A 23,089-nucleotide genomic window follows, 5' to 3' on the forward strand; every position below is an offset into this window, starting at 1 on the left:
CAGGCCCTTTCACCCCTATCATTTTTTGTTCATCTTGACCCTTCATCGGTACACACAGTTGAACAGAGAAGCACTGAAAAGAACACATATGATAACATTATATAGCAATGCCAGATCAACTTCTAATTATATCTTAAAACCTTCACCATTAATATTGAAAAAGCGTACGTGTAATTGTGTCCCAGCGGTCAGTTCGACAGGGCTATGATGACCAACAGAGTTCAAATTTGGCATGATTGTGTTTCTTCTTCGTCTATGTCGCTAAATAGTAAATATCGACCATTATTCGAGAGGTTCTCATTGTATGAATTTTTATTTCTGAGCAGAGATTCCTTTATTTCGTTTTATAACTTGTAACAATTAACGATGAACGTGGACACTGAGTACGTGAACATCCGATTGTAACTGCTTGGAATCAACAAAGCTAGCAATTTTATCGGCTGAAATGGTTACAGCCATTCGCAAGAAAAGTCTACGCCATCGCACAGGATTTCATAAAGTAGATGGTTCAAAGCACTACTTTGCATATACAGTTTATTTTTATTTAGTTATGATACTTTGCTTTAAGTAGTCTTGAGAAACTTCCAATTGTATAGAAAAATCCGGCCTTTAAACAAACATTTCACTAAGGTTGGTTAAATATCTGTGACCCTTTTAATACATGAAAGGACGACGTTCTTTTTATTCACCAGGTAAACGTTCTCAAGAGTAAACATTGGAGGAAACTCGACGTGGCTGCCTATGCAAATTTGTAATGAAATCATTGCGCGGGAGAATATACAGGGTAATATTTCTTCCAGATAATATACAATTTACACCTAAACTGCAGGGAATAACATTTAGAACGAGGAATAAAATATTGAAAATCAGAAACCATTTCGCCAAAGAAAAGGACAAGAAATGGTCCGTCACCTGATAAATCAGGCGATCAATAGGTCACACGGATGTTAAATACGTCTGGGCGGAGCAATCTGGTTGATTGGCAGAATTGTATGTAGCAGGGAGTTGTTTTATAAAAACTCCCTGTATATAGTAAGAAACGTATTGACAAATATAACTGTGTTTACACGATCAGGGAGCGGGTTGTTGTAAATGGGAAGGGGTGGGTGGGGGGGGGGGGGGAGGTTGCGGTCGAGAGGATTCTGGGCTACATCATATCACTAATCTTGTGTAGATTGGGGAAAGAGATCAGGGGCAGCGAAAACAGAGTACAAAAACGTATTCATTTGTTTTTGGTAGTTCTCAGAAGAATAAGACCACAGGCGGCGGCGCCAGGGGACACAAACACCATAGGGGAAGTCACCCAGGGCCCTGCAAACCCCTGTGCCCCTGCAACTTGAGAGTTTTCACAGATTACCCAAGCAGTTTTGTTTATGGGAAATAGCCTACCCTTTCTCCATATTTGTAAGTCCGCCAAGTTGGAGTTCGACTACATGTAATTCAAAATATCACACCCTTCGCTATTTATTTTGTTATTGTTGTTGAAATCCTTCACATACACGTGTGTGTATAGTGGACGGAACATACAAGTCGTCAGGCAGTTTCATGGTAATATTTTGAACATACTAGCTTTGGTCTGTATGTGTGTATATGTGTGTGTAAATGTTACAGACAATAAAGGCAGTTCTTTGGCCTGCTTATAGCATGACCAGCCTTCTTCTTTGCTTTGATTCCGTCAGCAAGACGACAGGCCCTCTCTCATATCTCAGTTTTGTACTCTAGTGTAGTTTCCTCCGCCAAGAAAGTCCTAAGGGAGACATATAGATATGAAGTTATGTATACTCCCATATCTCAGTTTTGTACTCTAGTGTAGTTTCCTCCACCAAGAAAGTCCTAAGGGAGACATGCATATGAAGTTTTATACTGTGACAAAGACAAAGTCATGCTCAAAAATAATAATAATAATAATAATAATAATAATAATAATAATAATAATAATAATAATAATAATAATAATAATAATAATAATATAATAGTAATAATAATGAAAATAATGATGATGATAATAATAATAATATAATGATGATGATTATAATAATTATAATAATAATAATATTAAATAGGTAGTTCCGTTCCCAGTATATTTATTTTCTATAGGCCTATTTCTAAAATATAAGAAAAAATAATAGCAAAGGTCGGGAATTGAACAAAACTGCAATGTGCTGTCCTCATTAAGCACGCCACCGCCATAATATTGAATCAATTTAGGCAATCTTTAATATGTTGGACCATGGTCCGGTTTCCTTGACATGCACTAGTATAGAATAACAAAGAAATACCCGTGGAGTCAGCCATGGTTTCATCAAAGCCAGTCTCGTTATACAGTATCAAGCATATCAGAGATGTCCTAGCCTTCGCACTATTATGTTGAGTATAGCCTAAGTGCATAAATTGTTTAAGCATATAGTAGAACACCTTTCGTTGTAGAGCATATATGCACAAGATCCATGACATCAGAAAATGCAGTGAATGTACATTCAAGGTTTAAAGCTGAAGAAGAAGTCATGTAGTACCAAATATACTTTGTAACCACGGTATAACACAAAGAACAGTTGTATTAACTTCGTCCGATCCCTTTGTTATCATATAAAAATTGTACACTTAGACAGGGTATGTTATTGGAGGAAGCCTCTTTCCGTGCAACGTCACAAGCAGCTAATATAATTAAATTAAAAGAAGTTAGCTTTTGGTATATGAATAGAGCACAATATCATTTATTTGATAATATTATTAGAATCATTTTCTCTTCAGTCAATACATTCACAAGTCTTTTCGTGTTATTCATCAGTCATTTTGATGACGTCAGAATCGAGATGGTCATAGAACTGACAGGGTGTTAAATACCTGTAATGTCAAGTGTCAATCCATGGTAGAACATATAGGTCGATAAAGCATAACTTCCATTTCTGATGTGAATTCCTTTCTCTGGCCTTCATAGTAGACTTGACAAATAGAGGGCAGCAGCATAGTTTTGAACATACGAGTCACGTCACAAGCAGGTATTGACAAGTCGAGAAAGAGTACATTTTAAAGTACGCATGTTCCACATGATAAAATAATAATTTGTAATTTCTTTAACTATAATAAGTTAATATAACATTAATAATTTTCTTAGGTGTTATATTTCCACACATGCGCAAAACATGGAGAAAGGAGAAATTAAATTTTAAGATTAATACCTTGTAAGCTACAAATAACTGGATACGTGGACAAAGCAACACTTTCAACCCAGATGAAAATGTATTGCTATGAGGAAAATGACCATGAACATATTCTTTGTAATTATAGTCAGTTATATTCTTCGTAGTCTTGTTTGTTCACTATTTCTCGCTAAAAGTCTTTGATGTTTGTAATATGACTTTTCAGTTAACTGTAAAGCGATTGGTCAAACGAAAGCAAACAAACTAACTTCAAAAAATATTATATTTAATGTTATGACGCAATCCTAGTATCGTTGCTGATTACAATATGTTCTCCTTACCTGTTTGCAGTTGAATCACTTCTCACAACCAGTTTTTCTTCACTGTCAATAAAAATTGTTTCATAAGCGACCACCTGTAAAATTGAATACAGGTGACTTGATTGCAAAACATATTTCCAGAAGCTTATATCACGCCTTATCAACAATGTCACATTCAAACGATAAATACAACACTGGCCCTTAAATTCAAGAGAAAGTTTCTTCTCGCACCAAGGAGAATAGCTGCGGCCTTGAATTCCTTCAGATTTTGAAGTATTTTCATGGCAGCTATGATGGTATCCAAGAATCGAGCAACGTCACAAGCGGCTATGACGAGAAAATCGTGACGTTACCAAACATATTACGTCACAGAGAAAGCAATGACTTTTATATCTTGAAATAAGCCTGGACATCGACTTGAATATGATTTCTGATGGCGCTTTATTTTACGTTACAAATCTTTCTGAAAATTTGAACTAGTGGGAAAATGTTGAACATAACTGATATTCTTAACATAGGCGACGATTGATGTTTTTTCAACCTTTAATGAAGTGGATGAAAATTTGTAGGAAGTACAGAGAGTGTGTGCAAAATATGACATAATTTTCAACAACAAATGGACAGATCCCTACCATGCTTCCGCCTTCACCCCTCCTTCCCCTTCAACTACCCCCCCCCTACCCCTTCTCGCAACCCTGCAACTTCATAAGTCCTTCCACGCACCCACTGGTGACTCCGTCCTTTACATCTCAAACAATGTGAGGTATACCAATAGAAATTGCATAAGGAAGAACGCTGACACAGTGTATCGCCGTGTGTTAAAGCAATGAAGCTTTGGAAAAGTGAGGGCGCTTTGCGTTGTACGGCAAAAAGTCAGATCATTTGTACGTCTTCATTGTGCATTCGACTTTGAAATTAAATCTGATTTTACCCTTTTTTTAAGAAAGAGTAGTTGCAATTTTCACGACAGAGAAAGGGTTATGACGACCCGAGTGGTAAGTACTTTACTCTTGACTTAAGAACCAACTTTGAAAACTTTTTTTTTTCGTCACTGATGACTCGAGCAAGTGGAGTGTTTTATGCAACTTTGAATGTCTGTAAAGTGTCATTTCCGGTATCTGAGAGGCACATGGCAAACAATTTCTTGCTTGTATTATTTTAGTGCTCCATTCATGCAGATAGTGTCATATTTGTCCCTGGAAAATGCCGTGAAAAATTACACCCCCCCCCCCCGCCCTTCCAACACACCTACTTTGTGTAGTACTTCCATGTTATTGTATGCATGCAGTTCTCGGTTCTGAATGTTAATGTTGCAAAGTGAGTAGTAGTTTATGCAGGATAACAGACCACAACTTATTAAGTGAGAGTGAACAAAGTTTGATGCATGTCTATACATTCAGTCACAGTCATCAAAGCATGAGATGTTAGCATTAGTAGTGGATTGAATGTGTCGTTTTGCCTACAAAGCTTTGTCCGAACATGGTTAGTGAATTAGGCCTTAAAATCATATTTGAGTAAATTTAGGCAAGTGGCCTATAAATTAAATTTACTGTCCAGAACTTACTGGCTAGGCTGAGTAAGCTTTGGCCTACCTCATAACTCAGATTACTGGCTATATACTGCTGGTGACCTTTCGCCATATAAACAGTGTTGGGAATATGTGTGAAAAGGAGGATTTGTTTGAAAATTTGTATAATTCTAGGTATGTTAATAGACGGAAATATTCTAGGCTTAAGTTATGACCTACGCAACCTAAGTTAGACCAAGTGCAAGGCTACGTACATATGCCTAAGTTATATATGCTAAGCCTATTTTCCTTGTATTGAATTGTTAGTGATATAAGCCCAGGACATAACCGCCAAGCCATGTTATTCTGGGATGTGGATCTATCGTTAGGGATACAGTTTTAAGTAAAATGAGGTGGTGATAATTTTTTTCATAAGGCTTTAGTCATATCGCATCCGAAAGGACAGCTGTAGCCGGTCAATAGGCCTAGGCTAACTATATCCAGGGTCCAGTGAAAGGAAAGCAGCTATAGCAGACGACACTATAGTAAAGTAATTAGATTACTATGTAATTTGGTCTGGGAAAGAAGTTCAGGAAAACAAAATACAGACATTCATGTGCCTCTATGCCTAAATTAGAAATTAGAAAAGAAACAAAGGTTATTTGCCACGGAACTTAAATTCCAAACAAGAGCGGAGGGGGCGGGGGTGGGGAGTTTGAGGGGAGCCCAAAGGAAGAAGAAAACGCAAAAGAGGAAAGTTATTTTGGCAAATGTTGTCATGCGTCTATATCAAAATCTTTTAATGATAATTCCTTACAGCTTGACCTAGCCTAGGTCTGTTCCTTATCAAATATTTTATAAGAAGTATAACAAAGACAGTTTTAAATATGTCATTTTTATTTGATAACTGATTTTCAAAAGTTTAAGTTCGACGAGTTTTAGATTCGAAAATATTCCTTTATTACTTACGAAAGTACAATAGACATTCATGTGGTGACAAAAGTTTCCTTTATTACTCACGAAAGTACAACAGACGATGCATGACAAAAGAATTAACTCTATGGGCCCCATGACATATCCCAGTCACTGGCGGATCCAAGGGGGGGCCAAGGGGGGCCATGCCCCCCCCCCAAAGGTGAGCCAAAAAGTGTTTCCGAACATCCGCTAAATCATATGATTGGAAATTAAAAAAATCGAGAGGAATAGCAGTGGTAGACTAGTCTAAACCTTTTCGTTTTCTGGTTTAAAATTAAATGCAGAGCTCCCAACTGACCCGCAATTCGCGGGAATTAGACCCGCATTCTAACACCCAAACCCGCTGACCCTCACAAGCGTCCGAAAAAACCGCATTGTAATTGTCAAGTATACATAAAAAAAATTGCATCAAATCTTGACTTAGCAACCATCATTTCTTTAGCATTTAGCATAATAGAGTATAAAACCTCCTTTACAGCATTTCGTCCCCGTTTTCGCGTAGTGGCGAACGTGCACTTTTGGCGAAATTGAGTTAAATATTGTTCTTACCTACTTCGAGGGTGAAGAATCGGTTGAGCCGGGTTAGAAGTTTTAAAACTGTCTATTTTTTTCGTTTTTTTCTGACTCATTTTTGACGAATGTCCACCTAAGACCCACTCTCGTTTTTACATACTGACGAATACTTTAGTCATCATTACAACCACTCAGTAACACTATTTGTCTAAGGTCCATGCATTTTTGCATATCGACGAATATTACCCTTTGGAACAAGCCGAACATAACAACCATGCCATACTGACTTGAGAACCAACTAACTGCCATTTGAAAACACCCAGGATTATGGGAAGGTAATATCTTTATTAGTTCACCTCGTCATTTAATTGATTAATACAGTATTCATATACTACGGAAGCGTAGAAGGGACATGGTGATGAAAGAGAAACAAACTCGTCAAAATGACAAAATTCGGAAAAAGACGTTTTGCCGAGTTTAACAACTCGTCAAAACGACAAAATTATTAAATTTGCCGAGATGCAACAAGTCGTCAAAATGACAAAATTTTGAAAATTGACGTTTTGCCGAAATACAACAAGTCGTCAAAATGACAAAAATTTGAATCTCAACGTTTTGCCGAGATACAACAAGTCGTCAAACTGACAAAAATCTGAAAATTGACGTTTTGCCGAGATACAGCATGTCGTCAAAATGACAAAATATTGAAAATTGACGTTTTGCTGAGATACAACAAGTCGTCAAAATGAATAAAATCTGAATTTTAACGTTTAGCCGAAATATAACAAGTCGCCAAAATGAAAAAAATCTGAAAATTGACGTTTTGTTGAGATACGACAACTCGTCAAAATGAGAACAATCTGAATTTTAACGTTTAGCCGAAATATAACAAGTCGCCAAAATGAAAAAAAAATCTGAAAATTGACGTTTTGTTGAAATACGACAACTCGTCAAAATGAGAACAATCTGAAAATTGACGTTTTGCCGAGATACAAATCGTCAAATCGTTACAAATGTAACATCTCCCTAAAGAAGTACGGTTTCTCTTAGCTGTTGGCGGCTTTGCTCATCACGAGCATTACTCTAGCCTAACTTAAAACTACCTTTTTCTAGCTAAGTAATACCTAGTTACATAATTGAAGGTCACATACTTTTACATGAAACTTTGGAAGGTACTAGCATAGTTTATACTTAAGTAGTTACTTTGCTACAAAGGACGAGGAGGGGGGGGGGGGGGGCGTTTAGACCGAATTACTAGAAAATCTGTAAAGCAACCTTTTATACTGTCTTGCCAAATGCTTCAATTAATGAAGGATCTTTTACGATTTATCAAAGAAACATGGCTTATTCATTGGCTGACACAATTTCTTCAAGGATGGCCCAGACAAGTAAGGTTGGATAAAGGGTTATCGGAAATATTGGAAATAAAGGTTGGTGTGCCTTGGGGTGGGAGGGGGGGGTCCATTATATGCTATATTATTTACTATATATACTGATGAAATTAGGTCAAACTCACACATTTCTATAACAAAATATGCCGATGATACTGCTGTATCATGTACAATTCATAAGAGCTCTGTTGAAACTGACCAATGAAATTTTCAGTGTTCTGTAAATGACATAGTTCCAACATGTGACCGCAAGACTTTATTGCGTAACTCCCCCCCCCCCCCAAAAAAAAAATTAAAAAAAATAAGGGAAATTTGTTTTTGAAAATAAACCATAAAACATGAAGGTCTCATTCTATCAAGGTCGCAACGTATTATTATTATTATTGAGGGATCTGATGTGGCTAGAACCTCCAAAACTGAGTACTGGGAGTATACAGTGACGACAGTTTGACCTTTTCTTGCAAAGCATTAAGGTATTAAAAAAGTATATTATATAGTATCTAGTGTGGCTTACGTTGTGTCTTTCTTTAACCAAAATGCTAAGGAAAATGTTTTCAATACTATTATTCTACCCTGGCACATGTGATCTATACAGTGCCTGCCTGGTACCATTTTATATTGCAAAAAAAAGCAAAGAAAAGAAGACTGAAGTTTCTTAAATACACATCATCTATATTAATTTAGAATACAATATACTTTTAGAAAAAGTAAATGCTGCTGCAAGACCTGAGTTTACAAGAATGGCTAATAAGATTTACAGTGATCAGAATAACCCTTTGTATACTGTACTGAAAACTCTCCTGCACAAATCGAGCAGAAATCTAAGAAATCCACACAAAATACCGAACGTAAGTTTACAGCAACTCATTTATTTACCGTGCTGCTTTATACATTCCATTCGAGCACTTAGAATGTTTGTTATAGTTTGTTTGTTATATCGTTTTATGTAATAACTTTTGTATTAGTAGATGTATTTTATATGATATCCTATCATCTTGACATTTTCTCCCTTTTTATATTAGTTATTCTTGGACTGTTTGGTATCCTATCATCTTAAAAAAAAAACTTTTATATGAGTTATTCTTCTTGTTGAGGTGTTATATGACTCCTCTCTATAATTTTTATATGTATACTGGAAGGAAATAAAAAGAAGGAACAACATACTACAGTACATCTTGGAAACACTTGAACAATGGCACAGTTATTTCCTTCTTTAAATCTGAGGATTCACACGAGGTTGGGTTGGATATTATGAATGTGCCCGTGAGCGTAAGAAATTTTTTATATGTATACTGGAAGGAAATAAAAAGAAGGAACAACATACTATAGTACAACTTGGAAACACTTGAACAATTGCACAGTTGTTGGGTTGGTTATTATGAATGTGCCTGTGAGCGTAATAAAATTTCACATTCCGTTTAAGGGGATAGTATAGTGGAATAGCTTCCCAAAGCGTTTGAAGGATACTTAGAAACTATCGTCAGAGACATTTCACGTAATACACTAACTTGAAAATGAAGAATTGCACACAATTTTCCGTAGTCTGTGTGCTTTATCAGAGTTCCGACTTAACAGATTACGCCACTGGAACTATTATTTTTGCAACTGCATGTGTTCACATTTCATCATATACCTTGTCTATTTTATACTTTATAGAAAATGGTGGGGGTTCTTTAAAATAAATAGGACCAATATATAACCCTTTCAGCAGCCGGCTCTCCTTGCCCTCCCTACCTCAACATCTCTCTATCCGACACCCTACATTTCACCCAAGAAACACATACTAAAACACTTACATCCGCCCATAACCCATACAAATTCCTTGTCTATTTTATACATTGCAACAAAACGTGGGCGTTCTTTTTAAATTAATAAGACCAATATACCACCATTTCAACAGCCGGCTCTCCTTGCCCTATATACCACCTCCCCTCGTCATATCCGACTCCATCCATGTCACTCAAGAAAAACATACTAAACACGTATGTTGATACCTGCGTATAACCCATTCCTTGTCTATTTTATACATTAAAGTAAACCGTGGACATTCTTTTTAAAATTAATAAGACCAATGTACCACCCCTTCGATTATTTTCTTCTATCGTAAGGTTATTCCACCTAACCCCCCCCCCCCCTTCCTCTCCCCATGTGACAGTGAACATTCACGGTGTACCCTATGGCTACTACACACAAAAGTGACGAATACAAGTCTGTGACAGGACGAAACCTCAAAATTTAGTTCTAGCACAGTGATCAATGTGTGGCGAATGTCTAAAATTAACTGAAAATGACATGACATAACGACGAATATGTTTACACTAAAATTACTACTATGTAAGAAATTTCAGCAACAAACATGAGAACTCAAAGTTCTATTTGTTATATTTAAAATATTGACAACTTTCGGTAAAAAAAGATCCTCTTTTAGTTACGCTATACTAAAGTCAAAATATGAAAATCTTTAGAGCGCGTTTTCTCAAAACTCACATTTTGAACATTCGTCACTACGCCAGAACGGGGACGATTTGATTGGTCAATTGCTCGTCGATTGCATGCAAAATCCGCTCTATTGCACGCTATGATGATAGAACCATGCGTTATACTTTTTTGGTAGCACTTTTTTCAATGGTAAGAGAGCAGAGAAACCTGTCTGTTCAAAACAATCTGTTGCATGAGTGCATTTTACATCCAATTATATCCAAATTTGAAGGTGTTGTATAAAACAAATAATGAATGGTAATTTGTTCCATTCAACTCGGCTGCGCCTCGTTGAATGGAACATTCCATCTTTCAACTCATGAAATATTTGCACTATTGCACTGATCATAACCAATCATTATTTGTATACTATTCAATTTATTGATGTTACACACAAAAAAATGCATATATCTCAGAAAATTTTGGGTGACAAAAGCCTTTCTAAGTGCCACCATTTTACATGTAGGCATCACCAGGATTCCAAAAAAAAATTCAAAAGGGGAGGGGGACACCCCCTCCCCTTATACCCCCCCCCCCAGGACGGCGATTCGTGGCATGGACAAGCATTTGCCTTCTCAAGAGTTGGGAGCTATGTAAATGTATGAGCATGAGGATTTACAGTTTAACACCATTTTGCAGTTACAGGCTGGTTGTAAGAAATTTATAACCTATGAGAAATCAAATTTCTTGAGAAAGATGATCTCAACTTTGTTTTATAAATATTTTAGAAAATTACACCTGGGAAACATTTTTTTTAGAAGTAAATTAACATCACCATTGTACACTTTTGTCGCACCAAATTGCATATGAGGGCATTCAGAAATAGAAAATTTTCCAAAGACCCCTCCCCCATATCACTCTAATGCCACTTTGGCCCCTCCCAAACAATGGCCCTGGATCCGCCAGTGATCCCAGTTTGATCGAATACAGTACATATTAAAGAAGTTCATAACTTTCCATGCGATTAACTATCACGTACCATTATCTGGTGTCATATAAAATATAATACACGATACCATTTACAAACTAGGGCTTCTAAATAGGTGGCCCACGGGCACGGGTAACGTAATTATAGCTGCACTTTGATGAAAAGTGTATGTCCATACTTTATATCCTAGCAGTCGTTTCTAAAAATGTCTTTAGACAATAGTCAATCAGTCTTCCTTAAACTAGAGGAAAGTCTCTTAAATATGTTTTTCTTTATTATCATATTCATAATATATACAGGATGCTGAAATGGAGCATTATATTATCCTATCTATAGTGAATCCTATCTCACTTCCAATCAAGATTTAATCTATCAAACCGCTATAAGTTATATCTTCCTTCCGACCAAACTGAAATAACCTTTGTTTAAATCCTTCATGACCAAGAAAGAAATTACCTGCTGTTTCTCTCCAATTACGGTTTGTCAAACGACGGAACTTAATAAAGAGATTGTATTGCAAATAATCTCGACGAATTTGACCAGCTGGGTGTTGTTATGGCCATAACGACTCCCTGGTTTGACCTTCCATCAATACACTGCTTATATGTGCTCAAACAATAAAGAGGAAGTTAAAAACATATAGATGATTTGTTTACATTATCAACAGATGATTATTTAAAAATGTGATTAAAATTGTCCATTTCAGAAATAAAATGCTATTGACATATCCTATCCATATCGAATGGTATAGCTCGGCCCTCCCCGACTTTTGCATTTTGCCAGGAAGGCTACGGCCATAAATAAGATATTTTTTTCACCGAAACTATATTCTATTATAAAATACCATAATGATGTATAGTTCATTAATTGTTAAGTTTATATCCTTAAATGAATTTAAAAGTAAAAAACAAAGAAATTAAAAGTAGTATATATAAGATACGTTATGAATGCGGTTAATAGGCCTATTTAGCCGAAAAGTATCTGTGATCGAAAATTATTATTCAGAATTGAATACAATTCATTAAGGATTCGCTCATTAACCGTCACTTGGTGACAGAAGTAATGTGATGTACATTATTTTGATCAAGTGCTATCATATTTTGAGCGGCACTCCGTATATATAACGTTGGTAAGAGCTTTGGCTTATCGCCAGAGACAGCTTGCCTAGCATATGTAATCTACATATATAGGACGTCCCATGGCTGTATGTAATTTCCAGGTCCAGGTCTTTAACTTATAATGGTCTACGAAACGGCTGTTAGTAGCCTACAGTCGGTCCTCGACTACAACCTTTTCCAGAGCGGATCCAGGATTTTATAATGGGACATTTAACCCCCCCCCCCCTTCCAAAAAAAAAACCATAAACCAGACACACACAAACGTTTTTTTTTTTTCTTTATTCCACGTACTCCGTATCATATTCTAACCTCTGCCGCGGGGCCTAACTTGGAGTGAGGTACGGAAGCGTATACAAGCCATTATGCCACAGCGAAAACTAATTTATGAACTCATGTGTAAAGAATTGTTTACTTTGTAGACATGCCCTCGTCCAAGATGCAAGAGTTTGCTAAACGTATTACGTTTTCTTTTTCAAACTCTGGAATGCAACAAAATATCATAACATATTATATCTTTGATAACTATATCAAAAAAATAACAATAAGAAGAATAGATTGTGATGACGTGTCAAATATAAGCCCATTAGTATACGATAGACAACTTGCCGCCTAGCATCTCCAACGCTGAATATTAAAACAGAGGAAACACCTTGTAACCAGACTTGCATAGTGAGTGCGTACGAGTACTCTTATTACCATAGCGTATTTACCTGTACTCGTACTTGTGTACTCCAACTCGTCGCGTACTCGGGCTTTCTCAATAGGCCTACTATTATCGTAACTAATGCACTATTTCGTAATCGTACCCATAAACTTATAGCCTTGTAAGCCAGGGGCGTGTCCAGGATTTTCCAATAGGGGGGGGGGGGGCGCCAGGCATGAATGATCGCCGTCCTGGGGGATGGGTCTAAGGGGAGGGGTGTACAATTTTTGCTTTCGAAGAAGGGCTTAAATGCAAAATGGTGTCATATGCATGGGCGGCGATCAGTACTTCCGAGTGGGGGGGGGGGGGGGGATATGACCTTGTTGACTATCTAAGCGTAGCGCCACCATGAGTTGGCGCGAAGCGTACAAGAAAATGTTGGGATTAACAAACCCTCTAGATGGCCGGAAACGGCACTTCCCGAGGTTTCCAAGCGGCATATACCCAACTTTAAAATAGGGATGTCATGTCCGAAATATCTCATATTCAGGATCCAAAATACTTTTTTTTTAATTTCGGGTGTTATTTTGGGAAAATTGCCCCTGTCAATCTTGTTTCAGGCGCAACGTTAGAATGTTCGAGAGCTCTTTTATATTATTCGATGAAGAAAATGGCCTCATGCAGGCTATTATAGGCCTATACACATGCAATACACAATTACACATAGTTACATTCCTAGGTACCGATTGCTAGGGCATCCAGGTGAAACGTGTATTAAGCATTACCCTGGTTACATGAGATTCTCAGCTGTTCGAGGGAACATGTACGTGTGTAGGCCTACTATAGGGCCTATATGAATACTATGAGGGTGCATATATGTACTATATCAATACCGTGGGCGCAATAATACATTTTGTTGTTATAGGGCCAATGAAGCCTACAGTCAACTATTTTTGCTTTATAAAGACGCTTTATTTGAAAAGATCGCACTGCGTTTATGGTAGGCGAGAAATGAAGCTAAAAAAGAGCCGTACATTAACGAAGATGCATAAATGTAGGCATGAAAATATTCTTATCCCTGGCATTTGGTGGGGGGGGGGGATATGGTGCATTACATCCCCTCCACCCATTTTCATGGGGGGATATATCCCCCCTCCACCCATTTTCATGGGGGGATATATCCCCCCTCCACCCAGGATCGCCGCCCATGGCCATATGTGATCCATTTTTCGACCTTAATAATAAGCAACATTTCCAGTAAATATGGACACAAAATGCACAATTTAGTATGGCTGGCATGTCACTTAGTGTTTATAGTGATAATACAAACACAATTACCATCTATGTTTCTAAAACTATTATGCCGCCGAACTTCGCCAGAACCTTTTTTTGGCAAACAAAAAATAAAGTATACGGGAGGGGGGGGGGGGGGTTGAGCGATCACCGACATCTCACATAAAGGTCGTCATCAATTTTTTTTTTTTTTTTTTGCTAAACTTTTTTTTTTTTGGTGACGGCCAATAGGGGGGGGGCGCGCCTGTTGCGCCCCCCCTGGATACGCCCCTGTAAGCTATTCGGCTCACACCAAGTGAAATTCTACTTGTACTGGTTCACGTTCTCCAAGTTGTACTCAGTCCTTCCCCAGTGTGTTTGTAACCGATATAGTTTCTTACGTTGCTTTACTAACGTGTTTGTTTGCAGAGATGGCACGTTTTATCAGATGGACTGCCACAACAATAGAAAATCGATCACCATGCCGAAGAAGCGAATCAGAGAGAGAGAGGAGGAGATAGTGCAGTCTTTTGTGTTCACATCTCCACAAAGCATCTCAGCAATGGACAAAAATCGATATTAGTATGCATGGGAAGACGTCGGAGTATTGTAAAATAACTATTTAGAGAAAGAGGATGTTACGTTGCATTCGAGAAGGTTGTGAATTCAAAATGTATTTTTCTAGTTTCCTGGTACACAAATCAGGTGTTAGCTTAGAAGTAGGAAAAGCCTCGCCATGATCCGGTCAGTCGCTGTAACATATATACCTACATACCTGGCATGTAGTAAGACATTATATTTGCATATACATTGCCTACATGCAGTTAAGAGGAAGTGTTAAAGGTAAAGTTGTAGCCTATACTTCCGAAGCAGATTTCTTCTTGGAACCATGGAATTCGAAATAACATTTTCTTGATCATAGTTAATAATAAACAAATTATTTATTACCATTATTTATTGCTATTGTTTGATATCACCGTTATCAAGGGGAAAAACTGCATCAACTAGGCCTAATAACATCGCTATAGCTTTCAAGATCGTACACCGTCGCTTCTTTGATGGGCGTATACCACTGAGGAACACGAATATAGCAGTGATATTGATGTAACGGTTACATTGATACTAATCTGCACTTTGAAACATATATACAAACACAGTGCATAGGCCATAAGTGTATTTAGTCACATGAATTAATTATTACCACAACAGTTGAGAGAGACGTTCGTTCATCTATGTTTGCAGAAAGAGCATAGATTGATAAGATAGAAATGTGATTGCAAAACTACATGTCTAACGAGTGTACATACAGGCTACTAGTGAATTGGAAGACTATACGGTTTATTTATGCGGACAACAACATCTCTCTAGCTTCTAAGGTAAGTCTTATCAAGTTATATATATCTTTGCGTTGCATTTGATAAATTCGCATACGAATTCAAAATTATGATCACTTACTCTCAAATTTGAAGGGGCATTGTCCTACCTTCCTCAGTAAGTTTAAGCTCACTGACACAATGAAATTTCAAAAATATTTTTTGTATAGGCCTATATCTCTAGGAATAATTTCTACAGTCCGAACCTTCGGGTGATTATTACTGTCAAATTTGGAGCCATTACTGATGGCCTCTCAGGTTTATGGAGATGTATATATAATACTGTGTGTATGTTCTTCTTTTTATAATGGGGACGAGTGAGGGGGAGGGGGGGTGGGGTATGATTTGTGGAAATCATAAACCAAGCACGAAATCATGCCCTATGTCTATCTGGGTAAATTAAATAAGTGACAACCAGCATCTATAAGGCAAGAAGGTTAATTTCATATAAACGGGGATTTGGCTTGGATATACTGTTTATATAGTGACCCAAAATCGTCAACAAATAAAATAATAAAAATAAAATAATTAATTAAGCCGCTCATTCGCCATCTCAAAGACCAGTTTGAGCGATACCGGTAATCATCATCGTAGGATAATATATATGTTTACGTGTTCCCATTAACGATGGTGCAATGGTATGATGTATTATTCAGTACATAAAACGAGCTATCTAATACAAAGTAAACATGATATATAAATGCTTGCTAGACTGAAAGTATGTCTTACAAAATAGCTATAACTTTGAGCCTACAGTCATGGCATTTCAACGTAAGCCTATTTATACCGTGCGCCTACAATACTTTATTATGCTGTACTGTATACCGTACGTTTGTTGTAGTACGGTATAACGGCCTTGGAAACCCGCATGTACAGGTATAGTTACCGTTGCGCTAACGTTTATACATCGATTCTAATTAGAAACTGCAATTTGATACTAAAAGGAACTCAAAGCCAAAGTGGCAACGAGATGTTAAAGCTTATATTAAGTCCATCAATGAAAGTAATATACATTATAACTATTAACCAACATAACCGAATGTGTCTCCATCCCAACTATTGTATACACCCGAGCTGAGGCACCCCCCCCCTCTCCAGGCTTTCCTGACAATTAATCCCCTTTCAAACCCCTCTCCCTCCCTCTCCTCGCCTCCCCCCTCTCTGTCATTCTTTCCGCCTGTACTTAGTTTCTCTTCCTTGTGAAGTTGATCGTTTCCGACATTTTTACAAGTTAACTGTTAAATATACAGAGAACGCAATACGTGCCACTCCCCCCCCCCCCGAAGTTACCCCTTCTAGGGATCGAACTGAGTCACACCTACTGTATATTCGTATTTTTATTTTTCGTATTACCAGTGGCATGATTTCGCGGCCCCGGTGAAGTGTGAGGGGTCGGGGGTGAGGAGGGGAGGTTCAACCTATTTGGGTACGGTATATGTACTGTATGTGTATAAGACGGGTACCGTATTGTAACACTACATATTGAAGCAAACAAGGAGAAGCAGTTTGTAATCGGTTAACCGTGGCTAAAGCCAACAACAGTAAGCTCCATTGTATCCAGTGTGGCAGCCATTAACAATGACACTAGTGTATAGCCGGTCGTCTCTGCTTTCCTATAGAGCTATCTGTTTATAGCTACATGGCTTTCCTTAGACTACTTTTAGAGCCTTTCAGAAAAAGCTTAGCAAATTACTCAACCGTGGCAATAGCTCGCAGAGCAACTTAAAATCAGCCGTTCTCGAGATGTGCCACGCACAGGAGAGCACAAATGCGGGTTGAAAATTAAAGGATTGGTTCAGGTGTCTGACATGAAAGAGCTTAAAAAGACAAACAGAATAGTGAAGAAACTACCATGATAGCATTCTCTGTTAATATCACACTTTGAAGATTTCAAAATTTCTTTGCAAATGACTGGTGTAGAAAGACTAACTGTGAGAGTGTGATGTCACATCCTCACTTCCTTAACACGTGTCAATATATTTCATTCAAAAATAATTCCATTTTTTTTCTCACAAATCTAAAAAAATATAATCAAACATTCTTCAGATGTTAAATCTCAAATACTTCCCTTGACACATATGAGATCTCCTGACGTATCTTTTGATTGTAAGTCATAAAATCTTACAAAATATTTTAATAAAATAACAAAGACTGTTCAGGAATGTGAGGATATGACGTCACAGCTAGTCTGATTTCAGCAGTTTCTACACAATCAGATAGAACTTTAAACTTGAATGTCTCCTAAACGGAAACAGATATTTGAATAATTTCTTCACTATTGGGTTTCTTTTATTGTCCTCTTTCATATAAGTTAAACATTTGTGACACCTGAACTAATCCTTTAATACGGACAATCTCATCCATTGTCACTAGTGACCGCCACAAAGCAATCTCCGTATCTATGCAGAGTGGTGTAAATAATAACAATCTGATCCAACGGATCTCTGATCGGGGCAAACCTACATATATCGCCAATACTGCTAATACTACTAAATTCTGCACTTTCATACCACGCTTTCAAAGCACTCGAGCTGACAGTTTGAGCAGTATGTTTACCCTGTTTCAATCAGATAAAGGTTCGGAACTGTGAATACTGCCAGTACGAGTGCTTTGAAGCGTTGTATGACAGGACAATACAACAGGACAATACATGTTGTTGCATGGTTGTGCAAATCGGCGACTGTTGTAACTTTTCTTTTTAATGTGACCGTGCTGGTCTTACTGTGGATGAACAATTTACAATAAGCGAAATCAAACAATAATATAGTGTTAGAGAAGTTATCGATGATTGTTATGTTGTCCAATTTACTGCGTTCTATATATATAGGCCCAAGGGCGTAGGAACCGGGGACTGGGGGGGGGGGCGCCAGCCCCCCAGTGAAAAATGTGGAGGGCGGAAGTATCATTCCGCCCCCGGTTCGCAAGTCAGTAAAACCCTTTTTCATTTCCAAATGAGAAAAAAATCTCATTTGGAGCACCAAATTGCATCTAAGGCCAGGGGAAAATACAAAATTAAGTTTACAAAATGGAGTGGGTGTTGAAGTGTGCTATATTGCACCAAATTGCATCTGAGGCCACCTGGAAATGCAAAAAAATCCAAAAGGGAGGGGGACACCCCTCCCCTTACACCCCTCCCCCAGGCCGGCCATCAGTCTTCAGCCCCCACTCAAAAGTACCTTCTACGCCACTGTATAGGCCTATCATGTATGCGAACTCTTAAAAGTAGTTTGGGATTATGGCATCTGTCCCCTTCGGTATATTTTTATTGGTTATTGTATCCCTTCTATATGACATGCCTTTTATAGCTGATATCCCACCTTTCATTTCATTGCAGTTACTTGTTGATATCCCTATCATTTGATTAAACTTGAGTCAATTTGAAAATTGTAAGATTTAACTTTTTGCGTCTTTCTGCAGTTCTATATATGTTAGACAAACAAGCTGTATTGGGATATGAAAAAAAGAACACTTATAAATATTTTAATAAAATTGTTCAGACGATCTAATTTAATTTTTTTTAAATTAATTCTTTTATCATTTACGGCATGTCTTACTTACACCTGTCTCCTCACAGGTACTGCCCTCTCAATCTAAGCACTCTCATAATCTAAATCTCTTAATTAACTCTCTTAATTAAATGCAGTGCATGTCTGTGTTGTTACTCTCTCCAGATGGCTGGAGACCTCCGCCAGTTGTTGACAACACTTATCATGGGTGCTATAGCCTCCATGCTGCTTGTGTGCGTCTTTCTGACTAAAACGAATCCCACTTATATGAGAAGGTCACTCAAATATTACAGGTATGAAATCATTATATGTTTGAAAACATTTTCTTCAATGCCATCATACCCATCATATACATGATTAACAGTATATAGATAACCAATAATATTTTTTAAAAATTTTGTTTTTTGTTTTGCAGAATTCCAAAAACGTATGAAGAAAACGTTCGAATGGATGGAAACAAGATGTACGTTAGAAGTGGAGGAAACCGTTCCTCTTCAAAAGATAAAAGTTTACCTAAGGAAGAGCAACGGTCAAACAATACAGCATCTTTATACACAAATACCACAAAACTCGTCCAATTCAACGCAACTCTTTTAAATATTGATCAAAATCATACGTCACCGCTTCATCAATCAACGGAATCTTTTGCGATGTGTTCACCAAAGAAAAATATCGTTTTATTAAAAACCCACAAAACGGGAAGTTCAACTATCCAAAATATTTTATATCGTTTTGGTGACTTTCATGACCTGACATTTGCTCTTCCTGTTGGTAAAAGTAATTATTTTTGTGGTAATAACGATTTCAACATCAAGTGCGTAGCTTCATTACCAAAGGGTTATCAATACAACGTATTAGCCAACCATGCTAGGTGGGTGAAGACAGGTAAGTTAACCTTTTCTCTTTACCCGCTAATAATTATTAGGAATAGTTTGCATGTATAGGGAATAGTTTGTATGAATAAGGAATATTTTGTATGTGTAAGGAATATTTTGTATGTATAAGGAATATTTTGTATGTATAGGGAATAGTTTGTATGTATAAGGAATATTTTGTATGTATAAGGAATATTTGTATGTATAAGGAATATTTTGTATGTATTGCTATTTGCAATCAATCACAAATGGACGATCGTATATAATATACCGTGAGTTCGATTGTGTTTATATTATGTAGCATTTCGTAGCACAGGAAATGAGTGTCATAAAGAAATCAAAAACTAATACTTTTGCTGGTATAATATATTCCTTGTAAACACAGACCGCATGGATTCTTGGGTGTGGTCTCGAATAGATTCATTACCCAAATAACGTCACTTTAAATCATACGGCGGCTCTGAAGTGCCATTACGCCTTTTGTATTTTGTATGTGGACTACTTCGATTCGATGGTTTGACGTTTCTTGAAGTTCGTTATCTTACGGTATAGAGTTCATGTTCAGCACTTGTTAAAATCGGTAGTAAGATAGTTGCAAATTTTATAGTGTATACATGAAAGGTGCGGTTAAGCAATATAAATATGGTGTCCAGTAACGGGTACACAGAAAGAACTCCTATATGCACAAAACTGGCTACAAATCGTACTTGTGATCCAATTGTGGGGTTTGTGGTAAATGCGGAATCGTTTTTTTTTCTAGAGAGAATTTAATGAAACTTCTTAATAATATACTTAATCTGAATCTACTACAGCATAGAGATGAATCTTTACAGTTAGTTTATAATCGGACATGAGATTAAACATTGAACAGTAACAATGTGAAGGTCGTTGGTTCGAGAACGTGCTAAGCTGTTAAACATCAAGCCATATGTTCTATTATTATTTGTCGACCAAAGAGTATGGGTTTGTTTCCTATATTAGCGTCTTTAAAATTCAGAAAATTAGTGTCGCACAAAATTAATCTACATATATTTCATTGCTTCAATTGCAAAATAAATCAGTCAATTAAGTCATATATATATATATATGTAAAGGGGTCACAGACGCGACCGTCTTTAATGACAGAGATACGTGTGCAGAAAATCCGCCCCTCCCCCACCCCCCGCCCCCCAAAAAAAGAGCTAAGAAATACCTTACTCCGATTGTGAGATATCCTAGATTAAACGTCATTTCTAGGGGCTATCATTTTGTTAACCAGTGATATCAAAGTGCCACCATAGAACCTGAAACCTGTTGTTCTCTCTTTCTTTTCATATTTGCATGTTTTACAATTTTAACAGTGCAAATTTAACAATGAAACCAACTGCCTTCGCTGTAGGTCATAAAACAAGTTTCAGTCAATTACATATCCGCAGCAGTTGCATAACTCATTACAGCGAATAAACGTGCTAGTATCTAGATCAAGAAAAACATAAACTCGAGGCACAAGTCTCCAGCCCTTGTGTTTGAAGGAACATGAATTGTGTGATATCTCCAAAATGAAATCAAATGTTTTTTAGCGGCTTGTGGAAGGTGTTAATGACGTTTATCTCTATCACATAGATGTATGTTTGATGATCAATGTTATTCATTTCTTCCTGGCTCGATGTAGGTACATCATTCTTTTGGTGTTGTTTTCTGTATAATATAGATATCATTGTGTCCGTGTCTTTTCTGTAATGTTCAAGTGGGTAAATATCACCAAAAGATTTTTCCCTTCTCATTTTGCAGAATTCTCCGCTGCCATGCCACCGGATACAACTTACATTACCATATTACGTCATCCATCCACTCAATATGAAAGTCTATATAATTACTACAAATGGAAAAATGTATTCCACGTGACTTTCCAGGACTTTGTTAAAAATCCAAAGATGTATTACCTGAAGAAGAATAGACAAACCAGCTCTGCGCCACGTCACAGCTTCCGGAATCCTTCTCTTTATGATCTCGGTTTAACTACTCCAATAGAAGGCTTGAAAGAAGACGAAATTTACGAAAAAGTTAAGTCTTTGGATGAAGAATTTCATCTAGTTTTAATTATGGAGTATATTGAAGAGTCCATAATCTTATTGAAAGATCTGATGTGTTGGAGTTGGGATGACGTTTTGTATTTTCAAACGAACTCGAGGGCAACAAATGAAGTTCAAGGAATGACGCAAGAGGTCATACAAAGACTGATAGAATGGAACGAAGGTGATTGGATCCTATATCGACATTTTAATGAAACATTATGGACTAAAGTAGAACATTACGGAAAAGAGCGGATGAAAGAAGATATTGCTACCTTAAGGCGAAAGATCAACGAAAAGACGACAAAATGTATAGCTGGAACAAAGCACGTCACAGAACTAAAACAGATCACAATTAAACGATTCCAGCTGACACCAGCAGGTTCCAAAAGTAGCGAATGCCAGCGTATGGTGAGGCCTGCGTTGAAGTACTTATCAACATTGAATGCCAAAATGTCAGGAAAGTCGAAAAGATCGATATCGTTAAACTAACCTTTCGAATTGATGGTAGGCAAAGAGCTGATAATTTCGCGCAACTGGTTTATCCGGTGCCAAAAGGCGCATTTTCATGATATGAGGGAGGCATCACTCTGCCCTACTACACCAACTTGCCATTATTCGTCGACTGGGACACTAGGACAGCAACGTTCCTTTGTCAGGTCTTTCCAGCGAATATGATCAAACCAGAGAACAGCCTTCATAGCTAGGCCTATATGAAAGAGATAACGTTATGTACATGCATATTGCACCACGGTGTATGGATTTCATTCCGTTGAATAATGATAGCATTGAAACTTAACATTAATTTGTATATTTATATTTAATTCCATGTGTCGGGTTTTTTTTGGGGGGGGGTGGGGTGGTTGGCAACCACGTATACCACTGGGGGACATTAGCCTCTTTCTTTAAACATATTTACAACTACAGATCTTGCAATGAATGCTAACGAATACAGCAAAATTACAAAATGAGCATTAAATATGTTAAACATCAAGCCAT

At 37.3% G+C, this 23,089-nt stretch overlaps 1 protein-coding gene across 2 annotated transcripts; it reads left to right on the top strand.

The window, feature by feature from the left end:
- The first annotated feature begins 4,799 nt into the window (after positions 1-4,799).
- On the top strand, positions 4,800-22,889 carry LOC139977125 (galactosylceramide sulfotransferase-like). Of its 2 annotated transcripts, XM_071986226.1 has the most exons (5): positions 4,800-4,942; positions 14,715-15,661; positions 19,330-19,457; positions 19,580-20,049; positions 21,810-22,889. In XM_071986226.1, the coding sequence occupies exons 2-5, from the start codon at positions 15,572-15,574 to the stop codon at positions 22,580-22,582; spliced, it is 1,461 nt and encodes a 486-aa protein (XP_071842327.1). In that variant the 5' UTR covers positions 4,800-4,942; positions 14,715-15,571; the 3' UTR covers positions 22,583-22,889. The 2 variants fall into 2 exon arrangements, with proteins under 2 accessions (XP_071842327.1, XP_071842326.1); XM_071986225.1 differs by lacking the exons at positions 4,800-4,942; positions 14,715-15,661 and adding an exon at positions 8,146-8,694.
- Positions 22,890-23,089: the final 200 nt, after the last annotated feature.

This window comes from Apostichopus japonicus, chromosome 12 (assembly GCF_037975245.1).
Source record: "Apostichopus japonicus isolate 1M-3 chromosome 12, ASM3797524v1, whole genome shotgun sequence".
NCBI lineage: Eukaryota > Metazoa > Echinodermata > Holothuroidea > Aspidochirotida > Stichopodidae > Apostichopus > Apostichopus japonicus.

Bases quoted from the DNA above. Each gene is read 5' to 3' on its own strand.
- LOC139977125 (XM_071986225.1), top strand. From the start codon at position 8,587: ATGGCTAATAAGATTTACAGTGATCAGAATAACCCTTTGTATACTGTA. The intron at 19,458-19,579 runs GTATGAAATCAT...TTTGTTTTGCAG, and splicing joins AGGTCACTCAAATATTACAG to AATTCCAAAAACGTATGAAG. The intron at 20,050-21,809 runs GTAAGTTAACCT...CTCATTTTGCAG, and splicing joins TGCTAGGTGGGTGAAGACAG to AATTCTCCGCTGCCATGCCA.